The following is a 25,007-nucleotide window of genomic DNA, read 5'->3' on the forward strand; positions in this document are numbered from 1 at the left end:
AATGAAATCCCACTAAATTTCTCTTTCATACATGTTTCAAGAAAATAAAACACTAACTTACTGTCATGAATGGACTATTTCATCATAAAGAATGGACTGTTAGTAGCAGTCCCTTGTACAACTTGAGAATTCATTAAATAATTATTGTCCTCCTTGTAGAATCCAAAGAATTCCTTAATTCTAAGGCATTTTCTGACTAATTTTTTAAAAAATCAATTAAATAATAAGCAAACAAACATATACTTAACTGAAGGAACAGACCACAAAAAGAATGCCCTTTTTCATACTGAAGTTCAGTGCAGATATTATGGAAAAGTTAATTCCAGTTTGAAGTTAAACTGGAATCCTTATATGAATTGTGTAAGTTTATTTAAAACTTTTTATGATGATGATGCTATGGTCGTTTAAGCTTTCCAGGTGTTAATTATATATGTTGGTTTTCTGATATTTCTGCCTCTTAGAATATCAAGGATTATATCGTAAGTCAAAAATATTGCTCAGTTAAACTTGTTTTCCATTGCTACGTGTTTATAAAATTGTACCTGTGGTTAAATATATTTCATACCCACCACGAAAATGTTCTTACTATTTCAGCAAATTGCTAGTTTGCATACAGTTTATGTTGCAAACCTTGCAAATACCGGACTCTCAAGATAGATATAAGCAACAGGAAACAGAGAAAAAGTATAATAAGATATAAATGATTTTTTTTCTAATTCCATGGATTACTTGAATAATCATATAAAATTATCTTTTTCATTCAAGTATCTTCCATGGGTGCTGAACTTCAGAAACTGAAGTGTACCATATCTGAAAGTCATCAAGTTGTGGAAAGCTCATGCAACCAATAGAACATTTTACCTAGACTTGAAATGTTAAAATGAAAAATGTAAAATATGATGATTTATTGAGTAAGGATATATTGCAGCCTTCTCAATAATTAAAAGCCTTCTTTTACAATAAGTAAAAGAAAAATATGAGCAAAAAGGGAAAAGGGTACTGGCATACATGAGTGTAAAATCTTTGGCATTTTACATACTTAACAAGTTCATTTACTGTATAAGATATCTTCCTTTAGCATGGATAAACTCCCTGTACAGGAGAAATATCTTAAAGGCTATGCTCTAATTCAGTGTTTCTCAATCTCAGGAACTTTATGTTAGCTAGCAGCTGAAAGCCACACATCTTAAAGTTGTTGAGATTGAGAAACACTGAACTAGTCTACTGCTTATTTCATAACAAGCCTTGGAAACTTACCTTCCGTTACACATTACTTCAGGTAACAGAGTGGTAAATTTAAAGTCATACTATGTAAAGCACCTTTAAAAAATAATTTTTAAAAATAAACTATTAAAATACATAATAAAATAAATAAATTAAAATAATTTAATGACTAAAAAGTTTTTTTTATTTTTTAAAAGAACTATTTAAAAAAATCTATTCAAATTCCAGTGTATAAGTTACTTTGCCAATCAAAAAATTCTGATTTCTCATTTAATGCTTTTATGTTTTCCTATGTCGATATTCTGACATTACTTATTGGTTTAGAAGAGACGTAATTATTAGGGCTGAGCAGCACTTTCGATTCAAAAGCAATGTCAGGGACATTCATACAACATCTGTCTGCATCACCTTAATCCATATTCTTCTTTTCCCAGGAGTGACACTACATCTGTGAAGGACAGCTGTGCGATCCCAGGAGAAAGACAGTTTCCTTCTGGAATTGCAGACAGCAAAAACCTAAGAGTGGTTTAAAGAAGATTGTGTATTTTGCCTTCAAAGCTCTAATAATTATATCAAGTTATTTTTCAGGTTGCATATTTAAACCCGGGAAGCCTTCTCCATAGATATCTATATGAATTCTGATGAAAAATATTATGGATTTACTCCTAATATGGTATACTCATAAACATATTAATCCTGCAGTAGTGAAAAAAATTAGAAAAAAGTTTTTCTCAAAAGAGAATGCTCTGAAACATTACATCAGTATCTATTTAATAGGCAGCTTGTTATTTTAAAAAATACATTAGAACCTCTGGTCACGACCATAATTCATCCCATAACTTTGGTCACAAATGATTTGGTCATAATTTTAGAAATTTGGCATTTACAAAAAAAATGGCACGGAAGGGGAAATTGGCTGTGAAAAAATATATATGAATTTTTTGGTCGGAATCCAATTTGGTTGTGGTCAGAAGCGTTCATGGCTAGAGGTTCTACTGTATACCTTATAGGAAATCAGAATGCACTGTATTATACATCAATATCTATTCTTTTCAAAATGCCATTCTCCTTACATTTTACATATATTTATTTCTACTCAGTTTGTACATACTATCTGCTTGCATTTACATTGTATTCTATTCATCATAATCCTACCAGGAAAACACATAATTTTCCATCTAAACCTACTCGAATTAAGATTAAAATTAGAAAAGCTATGCATTTAAAGATTTGACATTGAATTATCATACTGCCCTAACTTTTGAAAATGTCGATAAAATCATTTGCGATTACAAAAGTTGACTACCTTATCTTGTTGACTACATCCGTTGACTGAACTTCTACTTGCTATTTTTCTTTCAACATCAAACACCAAAAGTCAGGACATAGGTTATAAAGATTAGAATTAGTTGGATCTAAAAAAGGGTCTAAATTAATTAGATCTAAAAGTGACCTGGCAGCCAGATCATATAAAGTTTAAAACACCTAGATAGATCACAATATTTTGCACCAGCTAGCTCAGAAGAGACAATCTGCTGTTTATCAGCTATTTTAGCTGTCAATTTATACAATCACTTGCCATTGGCTACTTGGCAGAGGATGATGGGAGTTGAGGCCCAAAACATCTAGAATGTAATATATAACCTACCTTCATACTATCTTTTCTGTAACATTTACAAAAGCACACACCTTTGATGTCACATAGTACAGCGATAATATAGGTTCTTCAGTGCTGACTGGATGCATACATGCACACTTTAAACCCAAGAATAAACTAAGATAGAAGCTTGTTCAACCCAAGGATAAAACATCCAGACACAAACTGAGCAAGGTGATATATGCAATACAGTGCAGTGAGATGTGCAGAACTGTACACTGGTAAACAAAGCAACCACTTCACAGATACATGGTACAACATAGGAGAACAAGCCCATCAGGGCAAAATTCAGTGGTCGATCCATCTGCATTTGAAAGACAAAGACCACTTTTTTGAAGACAGCAGAGTCCACATTTTGGACAGAGAGGACCACTGGTTTGAATGAGGGATCAAAGAGGCCACCTATGTCAAAATTGAACAGCCCTCTCTCAACAGAAGAGGAGGGATACATCATATATCTCCTGTCCACAACATAGTCCTTTCAGCAGTTACAAGAAGGCTCCACACCCATTTGCACTACTCAGGTGACTCTGAGGACACAGACTAAGCTCCAAGTGGCCTCAGCGACTCTCTAAAAATAATACAAATGACCAGCAGTCCGCAAGGAATATAAATTCTTCCATTCCCCACCATCCAGTCACAGCTTAAGAAGCTTTTTTCATGAGAAGCAAAATGTCTTCAAGAAAGTCCAGTTGCCTCTAGAAAAAGCATCTTTGTGAGAACCATGACCTGGATGATTGAGAATCTCCACAGACATTTAGCTATGGACTTTGGGATGAAGTTGAAATATTAACCAATACCGATAAAAGGTAGCAACCTATGTTACTTAGAAATTCAGAACAGTTTAATCAATCCCCTAAAGCCACGTATTTCTTCAAGAGGCTTCAACAAATATGTCCCTCATATTGCTATAGCAAATTGTTGAACTTTTTTTTTTTTATTTACATTTATATCCCGCCCTTCTCCGAAGACTCAGGGCGGCTTACAGTGTGTAAGGCAATAGTCTCATTCTATTTGTATATATTTACAAAGTCAACTTATTGCCCCCCCAACAATCAGGGTCCTCATTTTACCTACCTTATAAAGGATGGAAGGCTGAGTCAACCTTGGACCTGGTGGGACTAGAACCTGCAGTAATTGCAGGCAGCTGTGTTTTAATAACAGGCTTCTTACAGCCTGAGCCACACCGCAGCCCTTTGGTTAACCTGCTAAGCACCTAGCCTTGCTCTGAAATTTCACAATACAAAGATGGTGGAATAGTCCAAATACAACCATCCTTGCCAATTCTCCAGCTATAAAATTGGCAAATTCCAAAATAAATACTCTGTAAACCTACCTGATTGGGTTCAATGGTATCTGCTTTCAGGTAAGCGTGTTAGTATAGTAATCTGAGCAGGTAAATTCAGAGCGGAATACTGTTAAATATCTGAATTGATAAGCAGTTTTGTGTTATTATATTTGCTGAACACTTAGACCAAAGGTAATCAAGACACAAGAACTATTCTTAGGAATCTGCCATAATCCTCTTTTTGAACTTGTATAACATTTTATCTACACATTCAGTAGCATTGAACCTCTTCTTTAATACAGCGCTTAAAAAAATAGGATTCAACGGAATAAATTGTCCCAAAGTTCTGAAAAAAGTATACATATTTTAAACAGTTGTATTCCTTTCCAAATAATGTTTGTGGTTAGCTAAATAAATCATTTTTTATTTATTTATTTATTTATTTATTAAATTTGTATACCGCCCTTCTCCCGTAGGACTCAGGGCGGTTCACAGCCAAGTAAAAAATACACAATAAATACAATTAAAATACAATTTAAAAACCTTATTAAATTGGCCAGAATTAAAATTTAGAACTAAAACCCATAAAAAACCCATAAACTAAAAAACTAACCCAGTCCAGCGCAGATGAATAAATGAGTTTTAAGCTCATGCGAAAGGTTGAGGTCCGGAAGTTGACGAAGTCCTGGGGGGAGTTCGTTCCAGAGGGCGGGAGCCCCCACAGAGAAGGCCCTTCCCCTGGGTGTCGCCAGACGACACTGTCGCGCCGACGGCACCCTGAGGAGTCCCTCTCTGTGAGAGCGCACGGGTCGGTGAGAGGTATTCGGTAGCAGCAGGCGGTCCCGTAAGTAACCCGGCCCTATGCCATGAAGCGCTTTAAAGACGTTCACCAGCACCTTGAAGCGCACCCGGAAGGCCACAGGTAGCCAGTGCAGCCTGCGCAGGATAGGTGTCACTCGGGAGCCACGAGGGCTCCTCAATCACCAGCAGCTGCATTCTGGACTAACTGTAGCCTCCGGATGCCCCTCAAGGGAGCCCCATGTGAGAGCATTGCAGTAATCCAGGCGAGGCGTCACAAGGGCGTGAATGACTGTGCACAGGGCATCCCGGCCTAGAAAGGGGCGCAACTGGCGCACCAGGCGAACCTGGTGGAAAGCTCTCCTGGAGACGGCCGTCAGGTGGTCTTCAAAAGACAGCCGCTCATCCAGGAGAACGCCCAAATTGCGCACCCTCTCCGCCGGGGCCAGTGACTCGCTCCCGACAGTCAGCCGCGGACTCAGCTGACTGTGCGGGATGCCGGCATCCACAGCCACTCCGTCTTGGAGGATTGAGCTTGAGCCTGTTTCTCCCCATCCAGACCCGTCGGCTTCCAAACACCGGGACAGCACTTGATAGCTTCATTGGGGTGGCCGGTGTGGAAAAGTACAGCTGGGTGTCATCAGCGTACAGCTGGTACCTCACACGAAGCCACTGATGATCTCACCCAGCGGCTTCATATAGATGTTGAACAGAAGGCGAGAGAATCGACCCTGCGGTACCCACAAGTGAGGCGCCGCGGTGACCTCTGCCCGTCAACACCGTCTGCGACGGTCGGAGAGATAGGAGGAGAACCACCGATAAACGGTGCCTCCACTCCCAATCCCCCAGCCGGCGCAGCAGGATACCATGGTCGATGGTATCGAAAGCCGCTGAGAGGTCTAATAGGACCAGGGCAGAAGAACAACCCCTATCCCTGGCCCTCCAGAGATCATCCACCAACGCGACCAAAGCCGTCTCAGTGCTGTAACGGGCGGAAGCCGGACTGGAGCAGGTCCAGATAGACAGTTTCCTCCAGGTGCAGGGGAACTGATATGCCACCATACTCTCTACAACCTTCGCCGCGGCGGGTTGGAGACTGGGCGATAATTACCTAAAACAGCCGGGTCAGGAAGGCTTCTTGAGGAGGGCCTCACCACCGCCTCTTTCAAGGCGGCGGAAGACTCCCTCCAACAAGGAAGCACTCGTAATCCCTGGAGCCAGCCTCGTGTCACCTCCTGAGTGGCCAGCACCAGCCAGGAGGGGCACGGGTCCAGTAAACATGTGGTGGCATTCAGTCTACCCAGCAACCTGTCCATGTCCTCGGAGTCACAGGGTCAAACTCATCCCACACAACATCACCAAGACCGCCTCAGACATCCCGTCCGAATCACTACAATCTTGGTCCAAGCCGTCCTTCAGCTGAGCGATTTTATCGTATAGATAACCGTTAAACTCCTCAGCACGTCCCTGCAGCGGGTCATCCCGCTCCCCTGGTGAAGGAGGCGGGTCACCAAACAGGGCAGCTGGGCGGTTATCTGCCGATGCAATGAGGAGGAGGCGAGGAACGCCTCGCTTCCCTCAGTGCCACTAGGTAGGTCCTAGTATAGGATCTAACTAGTGTCCGATCAACCTCTGAGCGGCTGGACCTCCAGGAACTCTCTAGGCGTCTTCTCCGGCGTTTCATCCCCCTCAGCTCCTCGGAGAACCAAGGAGCCGGTTGGGTCAGAGGCCGCAAAGGCACGACACGGTCTAAAGCCCCAGCCGCAGCCCGTTCCCAGGCTGCAGCTAGTTCCTCTGCCGTGCCGTGAGCCAGACCCTCAGGAAATGGCCCAAGCTCCGTCCGGAACCTCTCTGGGTCCATCAGGCGCCTGGGGCGGTACCAACGTAATGGTTCCGTCTCCCTGCGGTGTTGGGTAGCGGTCAGAAAGTCCAGGCGAAGGAGAGAGTGATCTGACCATGACAAAGGTTCAATGACTATTTCCTTTAAGTCCAGATCTCTCAACCACTGACCAGAGACAAAAATCAGGTCCAGTGTGCCACCCCCGATGTGAGTGGGGCCATCCACTACTTGAGTCAGGTCCAAGGCCGTCATGGAGGCCAAGAACTCCCGAGCTACCGTCGATGACAAGCCGGCAGATGGCAGGTTAAAGTCCCCCATGACTAAAAGTCTGGGGGTCTCCACCGCCACCCGGCAAGCACCTCTAGGAGCTCGGGCAGGGCAGCTGTCACGCAGCAAGGAGCCAGGTACGCCACCAGTAAGCCCATCTGACATCTATGACCCCACCTCACACAGAGGATTCACACCGGCTATCTGAGGTACAGTGGTCTCCTCGGCTCTAGACTCTCTTTAATCACAACCGCCACCCTCCACCCCTACCCTGGGCCCTCGGCTGATGGAATGCACGGAAACCCGGTGGGCACATCTCAACCAGGGGCACACCCCCTTCAATGCCCAGCCAGGTCTCCGTAACGCCTACAATATCCGCGGCACCCCCCCGAATTAGATCATGTATTAGGGGGGCTTTATTGGTCATGGACCGTGCGTTGCATAGCATCAGACGAAGGCCCAGGCTCTGAGGGTCCTGACCATCCGGGGAACGGGTAAAGTTAAGGGGATCGGGGCACGCGATCGCCTGCATACATCGAACGCGTGGCCCCCTGTGTCGATACGATCCCCCCCTTCCGCCATATCTGCCCCTCCCACTTACCGTGCCAATAGACTCACCCTCACACAAAGGAACACCCTCCCCCCCCATAACCTCCGAACCCTTTTGATAATCGCCACGAGCATGCGTTGGAACTGGTTTCCCTCCCGACGGGCTACCCCCCTCACCCGCCTTACCCCTCCCACCCCTTAAAAATACCCTGTCTAAAAACCCCCAAAGGCTCCTTCTTCTCGCATGCCACCTCTGTGGGTCCCAAGACCCGTCATTGAGGCCGGCCCTTGGTAGCGATATGGGCCATTCCTGCGAGGCGGGGGCACCTCGCAGGCGCAAGAGTTCACGTGCAGTGTAGCGCATAGGAAAGTGCGAATCGGCGAGGGATGCTAAGATGGTAAACTCCCAAAGTAACAGAAATGGTAGATCTTCCAGCGGGAGTCCAGATGGTCAAAGGACAAATGGAGCAGGAACTGGATAGCGATGACAAAACAGGAACAGACAGGCCGACAGTCTCCATGGCATGCCAATGGGGAACAGTTCTACAAGAGATCTTAATTAGGTAGATGTGGCTAGCGGTCTGTCCAAGTCCCGAGACCAGTCCAAGCTAGTCCAATCCAGTCCAATCCACTCCATCCCGCAGATGGACATGCATGACCGCCCAGTTTAGATGACCCATAGTCCGGAATAAGGGGGGGCGGAAATAGGACGGAGCAAGCCAGGCCATAAGGCCACAAAGGAAAATACGATGGAGCAAGCCAGGCCACCAAGGGCCATTCGATGACACGCGATGAAATAATGCGATAAAACAGGCCAAAAGAGGGGACAAACCTCAGCCACGGTTCCGGCCTCTTCTCCCACCGAGGCCTTACCACACCCATCCTCGGTGGGGCTGCCACATCTAGGGCGCCGTTGGACGGGCGCCACGCGGACCACACAGCCTCGCTGGGCACAACCAGCGCCGATGGACCTGGCGCCGATGGAACTGGCGCCAAAGGAGCGGGAAGGCCCGCCGACAGGCAAAAACGGGCCGGGAATTCGCACCAGCTGAAACCAGGCCGAATCCACACCCCGAAGCCGTCGGAGCCAGGCCGGAATCACCGACGATCTCAAGCCGCTGAAATTCGGCCACGATCGCTGGGGTCGCCACTGGACAGGGCTCACCGCTAGGCCGCTGGGCAGGGCTCCGCTAGGCAGGGCTCCGCTAAGCAGGGTTCCGCTGGGCAGAGCTTGCTGCTGGGCCGCTGGGCAGAGCTCCGTTGGGCAGGGCTCCGCTCCGCTGGGCAGGGCTCCGCCGAACAAGGCAGACCAAAGCAGGGCTGGGCAGGGCTCCGCTCCGCTCCACTCCGCTCCGCTGGGCAAGGCTGGGCCAGAGCCGAGGCCGAAGCCCGCAACAAGCAGCAGGCCTCCCTCGCCTCCTCGCCTCCATCGCATCCTGCTTCCTCCAAAATGGCCGCCCCCTTCCGGATCGCCTCTCCGTCCCTCGGCCCGTTCTCGGCTGTCGCATGTCCGAGAGGCCACAAACCTCTCCAGCGGCAGCCAGACAGATCGAACCACCCGCCGAGGGACCAGAGAAGCCTGGTAAGTCAGGCTGAAGTCTCCATTTCCAGGAAAGCCGCCACCGCCGATTCGGGCTCCTCTAGGCAGCTACCATTCTCGCGCATGCGCAGACAAGCCATTTGAATACAACAATGCCGAAATTGCTCATAAAAGTGAATGAGCCCTTCATGCTCCTACAATCTGATTTATTTTTAAGTTTGTGGCTCACAACCCTTTTCCTACTGAAGGAGTTGGAAGACACCAACTGTGTTTCCTATCTATAGAATCTTCAAGTCCTGAAAAATCTGCTTTGGAAGGTTAAGAAAGCCTATGTAGCAGATTTTAGGAAAACAGAAAAGCTGCAGTATATAGAAAAATAGGAAAATTCCTGATAAATAATCAGATTGCCGTGATTAGACTGTTTGATTTTGCCCCAACATTTTGTAACATATGTTCTTGTGGTAGTTAGATATATTTTAACACAATATCCAGGTGGTTATAATGACTCAGATTAATATTTGTAAATGAATGGAAAATGTGCTATATACAAAATCCCACAGAGTGTTTTAAAATATAACATTTAATAATGAGAGATTTATTGTATCTTTTTTATTTCTGAAGCATTCATGATGATTCCCTTGCTACTATTTTTCCCATGCTAGTCTAAATGCTTATTGCTGCATTTCTTTTTCAGGTCAGATAAGGAGTCTGCCTAACACAACCCATTAGGAATTGAAGCCATAAATGAAATGACCACAACTGCTATCAGTTAGCAGAAAATAGCAGCTGTACATTTTATTGTAACCTAACACGATATTGTTGCAGAGATGTGCTGTATAAAACATGTATAAGACAGGTAAAATGTGACTATAATTCTCTATTTGAAAAATGAGAAGCTGTAGAATGGCATAACCTCAAATGCATAAACAAACACTAAACCAATGGAGAAGACAAGCATATAGCAATCTAGCAATGGTAGTTTAAAGGTCACTGACTAAACCTTAAACTTCTTATTTTCCCCAACTTTAATATTATATCTAAGATTATATCTAAAATGATGCTATAATAGGAAGAGGAAGGAGCACTGGGTACTGTATGTTCACTATCTTGAGTTATTCATAAAATAGTAAAAGCAGGATATAAATAACAAGAACCCTCCCCCCCCAAAAAAACCTCTGTAAGGTTACCCATCAGTAATGCCTTTCTATTCCAAGAATAACTTCCAAATCTCATATTTAAATATCAACTCCATGCTCAGAACAAGAATCCAAATTAAAACACTGCAAAAAGATAGCTATTTAGCCTCTACTTAAACACATCCAACAAAGATACCATAAATGTTATGTGTAATTGATTCCAGTATCAAATCACTTTTTCTGTCTGGAAGATTTTTCTAATATCTATTTTCTAATAGATATTTCTAAATATCTCCATTATATTTATCCTGCATTATGCACTGAAAAAGAGTCAATTCTTTTATTTAATACCTTTTAGATATCTGAAGGGTGCTAGCATTGCCTTCCTTCAATTGTTGTTTCTCAAGGCTAAAATACCCCAACTCTTTCCATTTCTCTTCACAGACTGCTCAAGATACATAGAGCACTTTGATGTAATCAAGGGTGGATACCCTTGCCCATCTCTGACTGGTTGTGCAGTAGATGTATTTCTACAAAGCTGTTCCTTATAAGACCTACTGCTGTAAATCCAGGGAAACATTCCAATTGCAGATCTGTTCCTTAATTTAAAATAGGATAAATCTCAATGCCAAATACAATATTGTACCTTACTTGCTAATATCACTTTCATATTAATCAGATTTTATTCCTCCAATTATCAAACTTGGAGAAATTTCAGCAAGACCAATTGATTTCTTAATAGTGGATGGTAAAGAGAAATGGAGACAAGTCCAGTGGTTTCATGTAGATGATGAATAGCAAAGGGGATAAACTGGAATTCCATGGGATACCAAAAGTCAAGACTCAGCAATAGTTTAGTGCACCATCTGGCGGACTGGGCATAATATCTTAATGTTTTCTATGTAGAGTAAGCAGGCTTTTGCAAGAGCATAGCATTAATCGATTACACTATTTCTTTGAAGGCCTTGAGTCAAAATTTATTACTGATTTCATTTGCATTTGTTGCATTTATTGATTTCATCCCAGCTATGATTCCATTGATTTATTTAAGGCTTGAGAGAATATATATATATTTGTTTTCTGAGGTTTTCGCGGATGTTTGTATGTAGGTCTTTGGTTATTCGGGTTTTCTCCCGCGTAAAATTGGAAGTGTCTTGGCGACGTTTCGACGAAGTCTCATTCGTCATCTTCAGGCTTCAGCTTCGTGCTTCTGAGAAGATGACGAATGAGACTTCGTCAAACGCCGCCAAGACATTTCCAATTTTACTGTGACTAACCAAAGACCTACATACAAACACCTATATATATATATATATATATATATATATATATATATATATATATATATATATATATATATACACACACACACACACACACACACATACACACACACATACATACACACATACATACATACATACATACATACATACATACATACATACATACGGACGCGGTGGCTCAGGGGCTAGGATGTTGAGCTTGTTGATCGAAAGGTCAGCAGCTCAGCGGTTCGAATCCCTAGTGATGCCATGTAATGGGGTGAGCTCCCGTTACTTGTCCCAGCTTCTGCCAACCTAGCAGTTTCGAAAGCATGTAAAAATGCAAGTAGAAAAAATAGGGACCACCTTTGGTGGGAAGGTAACAGAGTTTCGTGAGCCTTTGGTGTTGAGTCATCCTGGCCACATGACCATGGAGACGTTTTCGGACAGCACTGGCTCTTCGGCTTTGAAACGGAGATGAGCACCGCCCCCTAGAGTCGGCAACGACTAGCACGTATGTGTGAGGGAAACCTTTATCTTATATATATATATATATATATATTACAGCAGCGATATTATGTATCAAAATAAAGAATGTTCGATTGATTATTATAAGACAAAAGTGTTGAGAATAACACACAGTAAAAACAAAGTGGTAAGATGAGGTCACCAAGAACCAAAGATCTGTTAATGTCTTACAATAAAACAATGCCCTTTCTTTAAATCAGAGTTCTTCAAACTTGGCAGCTTTAAGATTTGTGGACTTCAGCTCCCAGAATTCTTCAGCCAGCTATACTGGCTGGAGAATTCTGGGAGTTGAAGTCTACAAGTCTTAAAGCTGCCAAGTTTGAAGACCTCTGATTTAAATATTTGGGCATTTATTTCTGTCACCTGAAGGTATACCTAAATATAGTGTGAAAACTGCCTAAATTGCATGGTTCTGATTATTATTCTACTCCAGAAAAGAGAAGAGTTAATTATCCCTACATTCAAAATGTTCCAGGGCAAAGTATTTCTACAAATTTTGTGTAAGACAGAGATTTGGAATCAGAATAGCATTGCCCAGCTGTAAATAGTCAAAATTAATGTCTGCTGCATAATTAAGAATGGAAATGATACGGCTCTGAAGCTTATTAAAACTAATCTAAAATCACTAAATGTTTTAAGAAACCTGTTAGCCTCCCAGATGACTACTTGCTATCTAGCTAGATTTTTTTATTGACCTTATTGTGGAGGAAATCAGTGGACAGGACACGTCCAGTCTTATATATTGCAAATGCCACTCAGGAGGAAATAAATACTAAGATAGTAAAAGATGCATAATGGGTTCTGGAAGCAGAAATGTAGACTTCATCTAAAGCTCATGTTTTTTCCTTTGGTATCCTCATTTTAAGATTCTACACAGTACCTATTCAATCTGACAAGTAGCCTCATTTATCAAATGACATGTCTAAATGATATTCCCATTCCTTCTTGGAAGCAAATTCCACAGACTATTTAAAGAGTAGCTTTTTTGCCCTTATGGCCAGAGACAGATGGAGAACATCACACATAATGTCCTAGGCTGATCTTTTTATGATGTGATTAAGACAAAAACACACAGCCAAATTACTTACAACTTCACGGACTGCAAAGTGAAATGGATAGAATTTTTAATAGCAGATGTGTTCTCTCATATTACCTAGTGACCAAGTGGCCATTTCTATTCCATTTCAATATATGTCCTGATCAAACCTTCAAGACCTTTAGTTGGGTTGCAATTTGGGGGCTAGTTTTACACAGTTTTTAGTCACATTAAGGTAGTCCTCAACTTACGACCAGAATTGAGCCCAAAATTTCTGTCACCAAGTGAGACATTTGTTAAGCCAGTTATTTTATTTATTTTATTTCCTGACTCAGTTGTTTAATGAATCACTCTAGCTGATAAGTTAGTAATCCAGTTGTTAAATCAATCTGGCTTCCCTATTGACTTTGCTTGTCAGAAGATTGCAAAAGGGGATCACATGACCTCGGGACACTACAACCGTCATAAATATGAACCAGCATCTGAATTTTGATCACATGATCATGGGAATGCTGGAGGTCATAACTGTGAAAAACAATCATAACTCTCTTTTTCAGTGCCACTGTAACTTTGAATGGTCACTAAATGAACTGTTATAAGTCAAGGGCTACCTGTAGTGGAACTTTGGACAAAATGTAAGTTGGCTAAAATTTTATTTCTTTCTCTTTCTCTCTCTGCATTATGCAATGTGTGATTATAACAATAAACTGTACTGACTTGCATACTTAAATCTATAACATAGGGTCCACAAGGCCAAGTCCAGCCAGGTAATCCAAAAAGACACCATGGATAACGGCAATGAATTCTACTAAGTAGAAGTGCTTCATTCACACCCTCCACTAAGTGCTAATGTTTTGGCCAAAGCCCCTGTTCAAATGGAACCAAACAACTAGCATCAAGGAAATGTTTCTGAAATTTTGACTTTCTTGATCACCTTCCCTGGAAGAGCAATATTTGAGACAGCCAATAACTGGACTCAGGCAGAATATAAATGTTATAAATAAACAAACACAGATATCTCAGGTCAAGGGAGAGTTGCTTCATGAAATATTTCATTATTAAATGTTCCATTTTGTAGAATGTCCCTAGTGAGATTTTTTCCATTCATATCTTAAAATTGTTTTTTAAAAAAAATCTCCTAATGAAAAGTAATTTTAATCAGTGCATCTTACATCTTGTCCTTTGTGTTTTATAATCTAATTCTCATTATCTCAAAACTTAATTATACACCTATCTGATAAAACACAGTGGGAATATTTTCAATCCATGAATAGATTGAAAATTTGTGAATGCATCTATCTATGTGGATCCAAAAGCAAAAACTGCATGCATTTAATATGAACCATCATCCAATAGGAGCGGTGCATTTAAAAAGCAGTCCACTCTATGGACTTCTGCACCCTACATTATATTGGTGTAATTACTTTTGGCAAAATAATATAATGCAAGCACAAGAAGATTAAATTGCCCATGATACTAATTCTTTCATCTGATTCCTGAGACATTTTTAAATTACAATTTGCAAGTATTGAATTTAAGAAAAGAATGCTATTTGAAAGTTCTTAGAGCAAAAGGTAGAATTAAAAAATGGCTTGCTTTCGATTTGTTTTGAAAACAATTATTTGTTGATTTGTTTTACTGTTTGAGAAAGTGACATACTTTCTCAATTTAATTTAGTGAAGGGGGTTAGCTCTTAAAAAAAGACTTTCACTTTACTCTTGTTCTTCAAGCACCACCACTGCTTGAAGAACAACAGTAAAGTGAATTCAAATCATTGAACAGCCTTTCTTATGTAAAATGTTTTCAAACAGCTAGCTTAGGCCTTGATTTTATTAAGAGGGCTTTGGAATAGAAAAAGAATTTTTTATTATGGTCACAGACCAGAATTACAGATTTAAAAAGATAAATAAGAGGGCTTTACAGTTGGGAAACCTGGAATATCTTGTCATTTATTTCACTGCTTTCTACTTAATGCTTTTGCAGTAAATTGCAATTATCTTTTAATATTTCTATTTTTATATTTTCAGCTTAATATTTCAAAACATATTTCATTCCTCCCTCCAAAAAATATAGTTAAAATTTAACTCCATTCCTTTTAGATTTGATTACTGCAATTTTCTGGTGTACCTACCCTTATTTAAAGTCAGTTTTACCACTATTTGCAAGCATATGTTTAAATATTATTTCAATATTATTTCTCTCCCCTTTTCTCTCATTTTATCTACCAGATTAATTTCAAATCTATAAATATTTCCAGTATTTGGAATTTTTTAATGCTCTTCAATGACCATAAAATGTTGACAACCTTGGAGAGCAGTCAGATATTTTTTTGTTTCTCTTTGCTGACATCTAATGGTCAAATAGATTTTTGCAGCCCAGATCAGCTAGCCCTTCAACGGGAATACATTTATTTAATTATTGTGTTTAAGATATTTTTTTCCATTACTTTTCCTTACACAAATTTTCTGTTTAGTTTTACAGCTCTTTTCTACAAACTATGGCTCTAGAATGTTTTGTCTGATGACTAATTCAGAACTACTACCTTCTTCAGATTTTTAAAGCAAATACTGAAAAGTTATTTACTTATTCAACCATTTATTACCTAATACCTTTCTCTTTTCACTTTCTTTTCTTTTTTCTTTTCCCCTCTTTGGATTAGATTATAATGTTTTAATTTTATCCATGTTAAAAATAGTAAAAATATGTTTTCCTTATATTTTTACTTTGATTGGTCTTTCTATGATATAACTTGTTTTGGAAATCTAACTGAAGAGCAATATCGAAACCTCAACAAACTAATATATTTGCTTTATGCTCCTTCAATGTTCACTATAAGTAAACACAATTAAAATTCAGAGTGATCTCACTGTTATAGACATGACAAATATTGAGATACTATTAAAACTTCTATCGAAGTATAATTTGTATTACAGCATTCATAAAAATTTGATTACAGCAATTACAAATCATATTTCTATTAATAAAGGTATGCAATTTGATTCAATGAATGGTACATTTGTATCATTTATATATGCTTTATACTAATAAATGATTCCTCATCATTTATTAATATTGGTTATAGCATGTGGAATAAATTTTATTTCACACCCTTAGCTTCTAACTATATATAAATGAAAGCTATTCCCATTGCTTTAAATAAACCTTAAAACATAATTTTTATTAGTGAATTTTAAACCTGCATTTCAGTTCAAGATAAAATAAAATATTAAATATCTCAGAATAGTCCCTAGAATGGTTATGAATAATAAACCAAAATGTCTGAAATGTTTAAAAATGTGCTAAATTAATGAGAGAAAAACATAAATTTCAGACAACTCAAGTCATTGCAAAAGCCCTCAGAATCAATGTTCTAATCCTGTTGTCATCTGAAGCAACACATTTTTTATTAATGCAATCTAGCATACCTCTGAATAAGATTTGTATTCCTACTGCTTTGAAAACACTAGATTTTAAGATTCTTCCAGTGTTGGCAACAAGATTTATAAGACTGTAAATGTAATATTTGTGACTCTTATGTAATTCAGCGTGAATAGCTTTACCTGGCAATATATTGGCCCTTATAGAATACAGGTAGTCTTTGACTTACAACCATAATTGATCTTCAAACATTTTTACTGCTAAGCAACACAATTTTTAAGTGAGCTTTGTCCTATTTCATGACCTTTCTTGCCACAGTTGTTAAGGAAATCTGGCTTCCCCACTATTTTGCTTGCCAAAAGGCCACAAAAGGAGATCATATGACCCCAGGACAATGCAGTCATAAGCACATGCCAGTTGCCACGCATCTGAATTTTGGTCACATGACCATGGGGATGCTGCAACTGTTGCGTGTGAAAACCAGTTATAAGGCACTTTTTAAAGTGCTACTGTAACTTTGAACGATCACTAAGCAAATGATTGTAAGTTGAGGACTACCTGTATAGAATACCTAACTGATAAGCAACTGATAACACGGTATGTTTTATTAAATGTATTGGTAACTCAGAAGGAAATACACATGAGAAACAGGATTGAAAAGGATGAGAAAGAGAAGGAAGAAACATATGCCATTAAAATACTAATATTAAAGTACTAAATTTCAGATTGAGTGTGCATTACAATCCTATTCTCTTACCTTGTTTCTTTTGAAGTATGCTCTTCGGCAGGCAGCAAAGCATTTTTCACTGCAGAAGCATTTCACTTCACTCCCCATACTGAGAGAATAGCGTTTGATTCCCACTTTCTGGCACCAGGCACACATGATTTGTACATTTGATATATCATCTTCTGCAACAAAAAGACAAGGAGAGTATTTGTATACCAGAAGAAGCATTCTGTCAAGCATCCATAAAAGATTAATTTTCATGTCTACCGTTTTGCAAACATAGATGTTTGCACCTTTTTGATTTTCTGCTAATTTCTAAAGCAGATGACCAGGAATCCCTTATTGTTTAATTGAACGGAAAGTACAGCTATTTTGTAAATAATAGAGCATATGTTGCAACTTTAAGAGCTTTTAGCATTTTGGGAAAGCCCTGGACTTTCTATATTTTATTCCCATGCCCCAATTAATTATAGTTCCAGACAGTAAGAACAGCATCACCTGCTTACAACGATTATAAACTCATTTCCGTTTTATCAGTTTTGTTAGACTGAACATTTATAGAGAAAGTAGTGAAATTGCATTAGTAAACACCGTATTATCTACATATATTGAAGAGAAGCTAAATAAATACTTAGGAATGTTAGGCTAAGTAGACTCACTGAAAAAATAAACACCCATTATTTTATGACAGGAGTCTCACTCAAAACTCACAAGCCACTTTTGGGTGGTTTGCTCTTTAGTAACAAATAAGAGCAGGCAAGTAGGGCAACAGCTTGCTCATCTCCTAACTCTGCATCAAGGTATTATATTTATAGAGATTCTCAGTCATCCAGGTCATGGTTGTCCCAAAAGTGCTTTTTCAAGAGGCAACTGGATTTTCTTCTTTTTCATTGAAGACATTTTGCTTCCAGAAGCGAAACTTCTTCAAAGAAAAATGAGAAACTCCAGTTGCCTCTTGAAAAAGCACCTTTGGGGCATCAAGGTATTATCACAGCTCAGGCCAGGGCCAATCAGGTTTCTATTAGCAGAGATCACGTCAGGAGTGCTTCCTTGTCCCTATCGCTTGGCAGGGTCACCATTCTGTCCTGGTGCTGGATTACCTGTTCTCCAAATTCAAGTTTAGCATGGTGTGCTGAAAGATGCTGCTTCTGCTTCTAACTTCTCGTGTTGGGAGGAAAAAGTAGTATAAGGAAGAACAAGAGATCCCACATGCTCTGCCACTTGTAACTGACCTGAAGAAGCTCTGTGTTTTCTACACAGCTCTCCCTATATAACACTCTTCCTTATTCTAGCACAGGCAGGTAATAGCCCTGCCCCCCTCTGGACCGTAAGTTAAGACCCAATTTGCAACAGACCTGCTATGTAGGTAACACCTGAAATCTGTAGATAGCACCTGCTAAGTAGATAACACCTGAACGCTAAAATAGTTACATTGAAAAATACCAAATGGCAATTGCCTTTTTCCTAATGTATTTATTTAATCAATTTTTATCCTGCTTTCAATTTAGAAGTCATCTGAAACTGAGCTAAATCTGCAGGAATTAAGTCTTGTGAGAGAGCCCCATATGCCAAATTGAAGACAAAGTTATTTTTTTCCCTTTCCTGTCCTGAGATTCACCAATATCATTTTTATTTCTTGGCAGAAATGGAAATATTTTCCAAGCACAGTTCTTGCAACACCCTTCTGAGCAGATAAATCCTGCCCAGTTTCATATAATTAGGTTTCAAGAGTTTCGTGCCATTATTCAACAACAAGCAAACCAAGTAATGAAATATTAACCACAGAAGTGGCCAGAGAAGTGGCCAATGTGAAATAGCTAAGAAGTATGTTTTTCATTTAGAAAAATTATTGAATAAGTGCCTTTTTAAGATCATACAGTGGTACTTTATTTCTTCATTTCTTATTTTTTTTTACTAGAGGATTATTCCAAATATATGTTCATATTATGATATTCATAAAGAAGCCTTTTAATTAAGATAAACCTGGGATTGTTCTTGATAAATAGTTACAGGTACTCCTCGACTTAAGACCACAATTGAGTCCAAGATTTCTGTTGTTAGTGAGACATTTGTTAAGTGAGTTTTGTCCCATTTTACGACAATTCTTGCCACTGTGGTTGATAAGTTAGTAATCCAGTTTTTAAGTGAATCTGGCTTCCTCATTGACTTCGCTTGCCAGAAGGTCACAAAAGGGGATCACATGATCCCGGGACACAGTAATGGTCATAAATATGAACCAGTTGCTAAGCATCTGAGTTTTGATCACATGATCATGGGGATGCTGCAAAGGTCACAACTGTTAAAAACAATCATAAATCTGTGACGTGAGCCACCATTAAAAATGAAACTATTTTTTAAACAACAGAGAGTCAGTTTAGCTAGAAAGCCCAAACTAGAAAGCAGAAGACAGTGAGTTCTAGTCCTTCCTTAGCCATGAAAGCCAGCTGGGTGACTTTAGGGCAGTCACTCTCTCTCAGCCCAACCCACCTCACAGGGTTGTTGCTGTGGGAAAAATAGGAGGGGAGAAACTATGTTGGATATGTTTGCCTCCTTGGGTTATTTGTAAAACTAATAAAGAGAGGATACAAATAAAAGAATAATAATATGTTGTAAAGAAAGAAAACTTGGCGGTATCATCCTTGCTGTCTACCACAGGTCTATAAGAAAGAGAGAAAATTGTGTTAAGGCCGATTTTATAGCCCCTACTAGATTTTAAAACAAAGCATTTCCCAGCAGTAAATCAATTCAGCAGCAATATTACTGACAGCTTGTTACCTAACAGTTTAATTTTTGGACAGCCCTTTTTACTTAAGGGATAATCTCTTTTTATGCCATAGTAAGCTTAGATTCCATTGCTGTCTTGTCTGAAGAATTCGCACAATATAAGAAAACAATCTCTTTCTTCTAAAATCTAGCTTCATGTTTTTGCAATAACACATTTTTGTCAGGGATAACAAAAAGGAAGAATATGAGAGGCAAAAAGAAAAAATGTGGAGGAATACTGTAATAGCTGTCTTGAGAGGCTTTTGTGTTTGAAGCATCTGTAGAGTACTATCGTATTCCTTCTTCGTTACCTTTCCTCAAAGTTAAATATATGTACATCGTCCCCAAAAGCAGGGGACCATGATACCAAAAGCCACTTAGTCTTGCTAAAGATACATTGAATCCTGTTGTTCCCCTTCAAACTCTCACAGCCTCCAGAATCCAAGGCAGAATCTCTACAGCAGGGGTGTCAAACTCAAGGCTCACGGGCCAGATCCGACCCACAGGGTACTTATATCTGGCCCGCGGGCCTGCCCTGGAAACAGTGAAGGACAGGCCCACAGTGCCTCTGCCAGCAGAAATTGAGCCAAGGTGGGCCGTACACAGCCTCCCCAAGCTCCATTTTCACTAGCAGAGGGCTGTAGGAGGCTGTCGCAGCTGAAAACAGAACCTGGGGGGCCATGTGTGGCCTGCCCAAGATCCATTTTTTCTGGCAACCAAAAACAGAGCTCCATTTTCACTGGCAAAGACTGAAGGAGGCTGTCACAGCCAAAAACAGAGCTTTGATGAGTGACATAGAGCTGGCCTCACCCACCCTGGCCATGTCCCCAGTCCCCCCGAGGTCGAACACAACCCTGAGGCAGCCCTCAATGAAATTGAGATTGACACCCCTGCTCTACAGCATTACTTGGGTGGCTAGGGATGGAGATGTAAAGCTGGATACAATATACATAATGTAATATCTCACTCCATGCTTTCAGATAATCTCAGCCACCACCTTTGTGTAGACCTTAAACAGGAAAGGAGAGCACACCGCCCTTTCTACCTTTACCAAGCGGTAGCTAAATCCAGTTTCATGGCAGAAGTCACTAAGAAAATCATTGTTCATTTACATTCCATCACACTTGAAAAGCAAAATGAAGCTCAGGATCTGGAGACTGAGATTGATAGAAATAAGACAAAGGAAGGTTTGTTTATCTTTAAATATATTTGAACTTTGTGGGCCAGCATCCTATGGCATTGAAGGAACTTATTAATAGCCTGACTAAATTATATTTATTACCTTTGAGACAGGGTGCTTCAATATGTGGAAGAAGACAAATGTCCTTTTATTTAAAAAAGGGACATAGAAGATCCAATTTACAACAAACCAACCACTGTAATATCAAGTCCATGACAGATTATACAGTAGATAATGAAGAGATTGATTAGTAAGCACTTTGAAAATAATTTGGTTATCACTAGAGTGTCCCAGACTAATGTTAACTTATTGATCTGGGCATTTTCTTAGTAGTTCATAATCTGGATCTTGTAATCATAATACATACTGTGATTTCAATAAAATAGAAAGAAAGAAAGAAAGAAAGAAAGAAAGAAAGAAAGAAAGAAAGAAAGAAAGAAAGAAAGAAAGAAAGAAAGAAATCAGTCTCACTGGATTTCCTTCCAAAAATACAATAAAATATTTTAAAATATGAATTATAAAATATACAGGTTTTCTACATTTATCTGATATTTTCCATACATCTATATTTCTGTTCTGGCCCTTCCTATCCATCTATTTCTATAATTAATAAAATCCATCTCAGAGTTATGACTCTTTTATGACATTGTTTTAATGCCCCATGTGGGCTGGATGCTCCATGAAGTTTCTAGTTCTAATAACTAAAGAATAATCTTAGATAAAGAAATTAAAACAAATAAAGAAAAAGGGGGAAAAAAGAAAAATCTGGCTATATTGATGGAGTGCTGGTACATTGAAGTTTGCTGTGAATCAATCTTTGAAGCAAGGCAGATTCAGAACTGGGGAAAACATATCTCACCCCACAGTAATCAATATTAAATACTCTTAGCTCTGTCTAAGTATAGTATTATATAAAGTAGAATCTGACATTCTTTTATTTTATCTCCAGCTATTAATTTCTGATGCTTACTATTCCTTATTTTTGTACTCTGCTTTGCATAGGATTGCTTACTCCAAAATAGAAAAGCAATAGGGTAGACATGAGGATGAAGTATATATGGCGTAAAAAGAAATATAAATTACTCAATGCATATATTTAATTATGACAAAAATAGTGAAATAAAATAAAAAATAGTGAAATAAAAGAATGGGACATGGTCTTATGACACAAATAATTCTTTGAGATAATTAAAATCACCACCATTCTTTGGAAGGAAAAACTTGCAAAGTACTTGCCGAGTAATTTTTCAAATTGCTAAATTATGCTTCTCTCAAACCATTCCAGGCAACCTGGCCTACTAACATGAGCTCTACTTCAATATATCCACAGTTGGATTGCAACAACTAGTAATTGTTAACTGTGGAGTTATTGGTGCTCTCTGAACTTGGTTGTTTGCTTGCAGATGTTTCATTACCCAACTAGGTAACATCATCACTGCTTATAACTGTCTGCTTTGTGTTTTATTGAATCTTGGTGTTTACTGCCCATAGCTATTCAAGTGGTCACAATGGCCAATGGCCTAGAATGAGGTACCCTCAGATGCATCTTATAGTAATTTGTTACTGAATGTTTCCATTAGCAAAAACACATTCATATACTTATACTAAAACATACTGTAGGATCACAGACACAATAGATAGATAAAATTAAAAAAATGTTTGGAAGCAAATGGTATCAGTTGCCCATAAAGAACATAAAAGTGTTCATGATAAATTATTGTATTTATTATAGATAAGAGAAGGAGAAAGTGCACTATCTAAAAGGTATTTCCTTATAATAATTAATTAATCCTGCCAAGGATTATCACTTGTAACTAGGCAAGCATTAGAATATATTAGCAGGCTTAAGAAAAGCCCAAAGTTTGCAAAAATAATAATTAAAAATCTTGGTATGCAATGGCCACAGAATGTTGAATATCCTGGAAAAAAATTTAGCTGGTCCTCAAACAACCAAGACCAACCAACAACATTTTGCAACTGATTGGCCCCACTTGTTTCCCTATTTCTCTCTCTAAGCATCCAAGCATGATTAATAATGGACCTAAATATCCTGAATGGCAGGAACAAATTCTAAATCTATACCGCAACTGGAGTGAATCTGGAATTATTTCTCATTTACAAACAAGACAAATTTTCAATGAAACTGCAAATGTAGCGAATATTTCAGAGCAGCCTTTCTTTATAAAATAAAATGTCCACACCAAGTTATCCTCAAGAAAAAATTATTCCAACAATGAAGTTCTTTATCATAAAATACCACGCTTATGCGTTGAAATGAACAGGAGGTATTCAGTTATCTTGGTTCTAAATACAGGTAGTCCTCGATTTATGACAATAAATCGAGCCCAATTTTTTTGTAGCTAAGTGAGACAGTTGTTAAGCAACTTTTGCCTCATTTTATGACCTTTCTTGACAGTTGTTAAGTGAATCATTGCATTTCTTAAGTTAGTAACACAGTTGTTAAGTGACTCTGGCTTCCCTGTTGATTTTGCTTGTCAAAAGATCGCAAAAAGTGATCACATGACCCCTGGGAAACCACAACTGTCATATATATGAATCAGTAGCAGTGGTGGTATTCAGCCGGTTCTATCTGGTTCAGGCAAACCAGAAGCGGCGGCTAGAGGAGGCTCCGCCCACCCACCCAGATGTCATCACGTCCCATTTTTGATGATCTGTGCATATGCTCACATTTGCAAACCCATAGCAAAGGTAAGTAAATACCACCCCTGATCAGTAGCCAAGTGACCATGGGGCTGCTGCAACAATTATAAGTGTGAAGAACAGTCATAAGTCACTTTTTTCAATGTCATTGTAACTTCAAACAATTACTAAATGGACTGTTGTAAATTCAGGACTACCTGTATCATAGATGTTTATAAAATACAGATAATCTAAAATTATTTACTCTGGACATTTTTCAAAACCAGCCATACCACTAATATCATTTTTGTGTGCCTGAAATCTAGAACAAGTTTATTTACCTCTGGCCAAAAAAATAAAATCTTCATATTAATATCCTCAAAATGAACTACACCAGAGTAAAATTCTTTTAGTTACCTATCACTTCTTCTATGATGCTGTAAAAACATATTTAGAACAGCATGTGTTAAAAAATGCAAACGCAGTTTTCGAAATACAAACAATAAAATATCTGCACTGTTTACCTCAATAAACATCTGTGCTGTTGTAAACAGAGCAGTAATATCAACACAAATTCCTTGCTGTTGGAGCACTAAAATGATTGCCTCTATTATTCAGAGTTATTCAGGGCGTTCTGAGTTATATTTCCTACTCCAAGGTTATAACTTTATAGGTGGAAATGGGTCAAAACTAAACTGTTGTAGAGACAGTTATTACCATCTCCTTATTGTTTACCAGCCTTTGTACGTTTCTTAATGAACAATGCAATAAACACAGTGTTCACAGTGTTAAATCATGCTCCCCGTGGGATCTGTCTGTATAACAAGATAAAATTATCACATTATAATAACTAAATATGCATCAGGCAAACGCATGCTTCAATTAATCATCAAAAGTTTGCAGTGCCATTTTAAGTCTTAATTAAGAAGAACGTTCAATGACTTCCCGCTCTACACCATCACTAGCTGCTTTTCCATTTAAAATGAATGATTTACAGAAGAGTCTGCCACCAAAAAGTTAATGAAAGTCATTTTGGCCAACTTGTCCACAAATTACATCCCCCCCCCGGACTTTACTCGATAAGAATACCATCACCACTATGAAAAAAAATTAAAAATTTAAACAAATTAATTCTAGCAAATGCTATTTTGTTTAAAGAAAACCACATATACTAGGTCTCATCTTCCCCAC

General features: G+C 39.2%; 1 protein-coding gene across 5 annotated transcripts in view; it reads right to left on the reverse strand.

Moving 5' to 3' along the window:
* The window catches only part of SOBP (sine oculis binding protein homolog), a 161,782-nt gene that overhangs the window by 89,979 nt on the left and 46,796 nt on the right, over positions 1-25,007 (reverse strand). For all 5 annotated transcript variants that reach the window (XR_009154045.1, XM_058174305.1, XM_058174311.1 and 2 more), the window contains one exon: positions 17,264-17,415. Coding sequence is in view for 4 of the 5 variants with exons in the window: in XM_058174287.1 (XP_058030270.1) it covers positions 17,264-17,415 (152 nt within the window). In the remaining variant the exon portion in view is untranslated. The remainder of the gene's footprint in view (positions 1-17,263; positions 17,416-25,007) is intronic.

This window comes from Ahaetulla prasina, chromosome 1 (assembly GCF_028640845.1).
Source record: "Ahaetulla prasina isolate Xishuangbanna chromosome 1, ASM2864084v1, whole genome shotgun sequence".
NCBI classification, from domain to species: domain Eukaryota; kingdom Metazoa; phylum Chordata; class Lepidosauria; order Squamata; family Colubridae; genus Ahaetulla; species Ahaetulla prasina.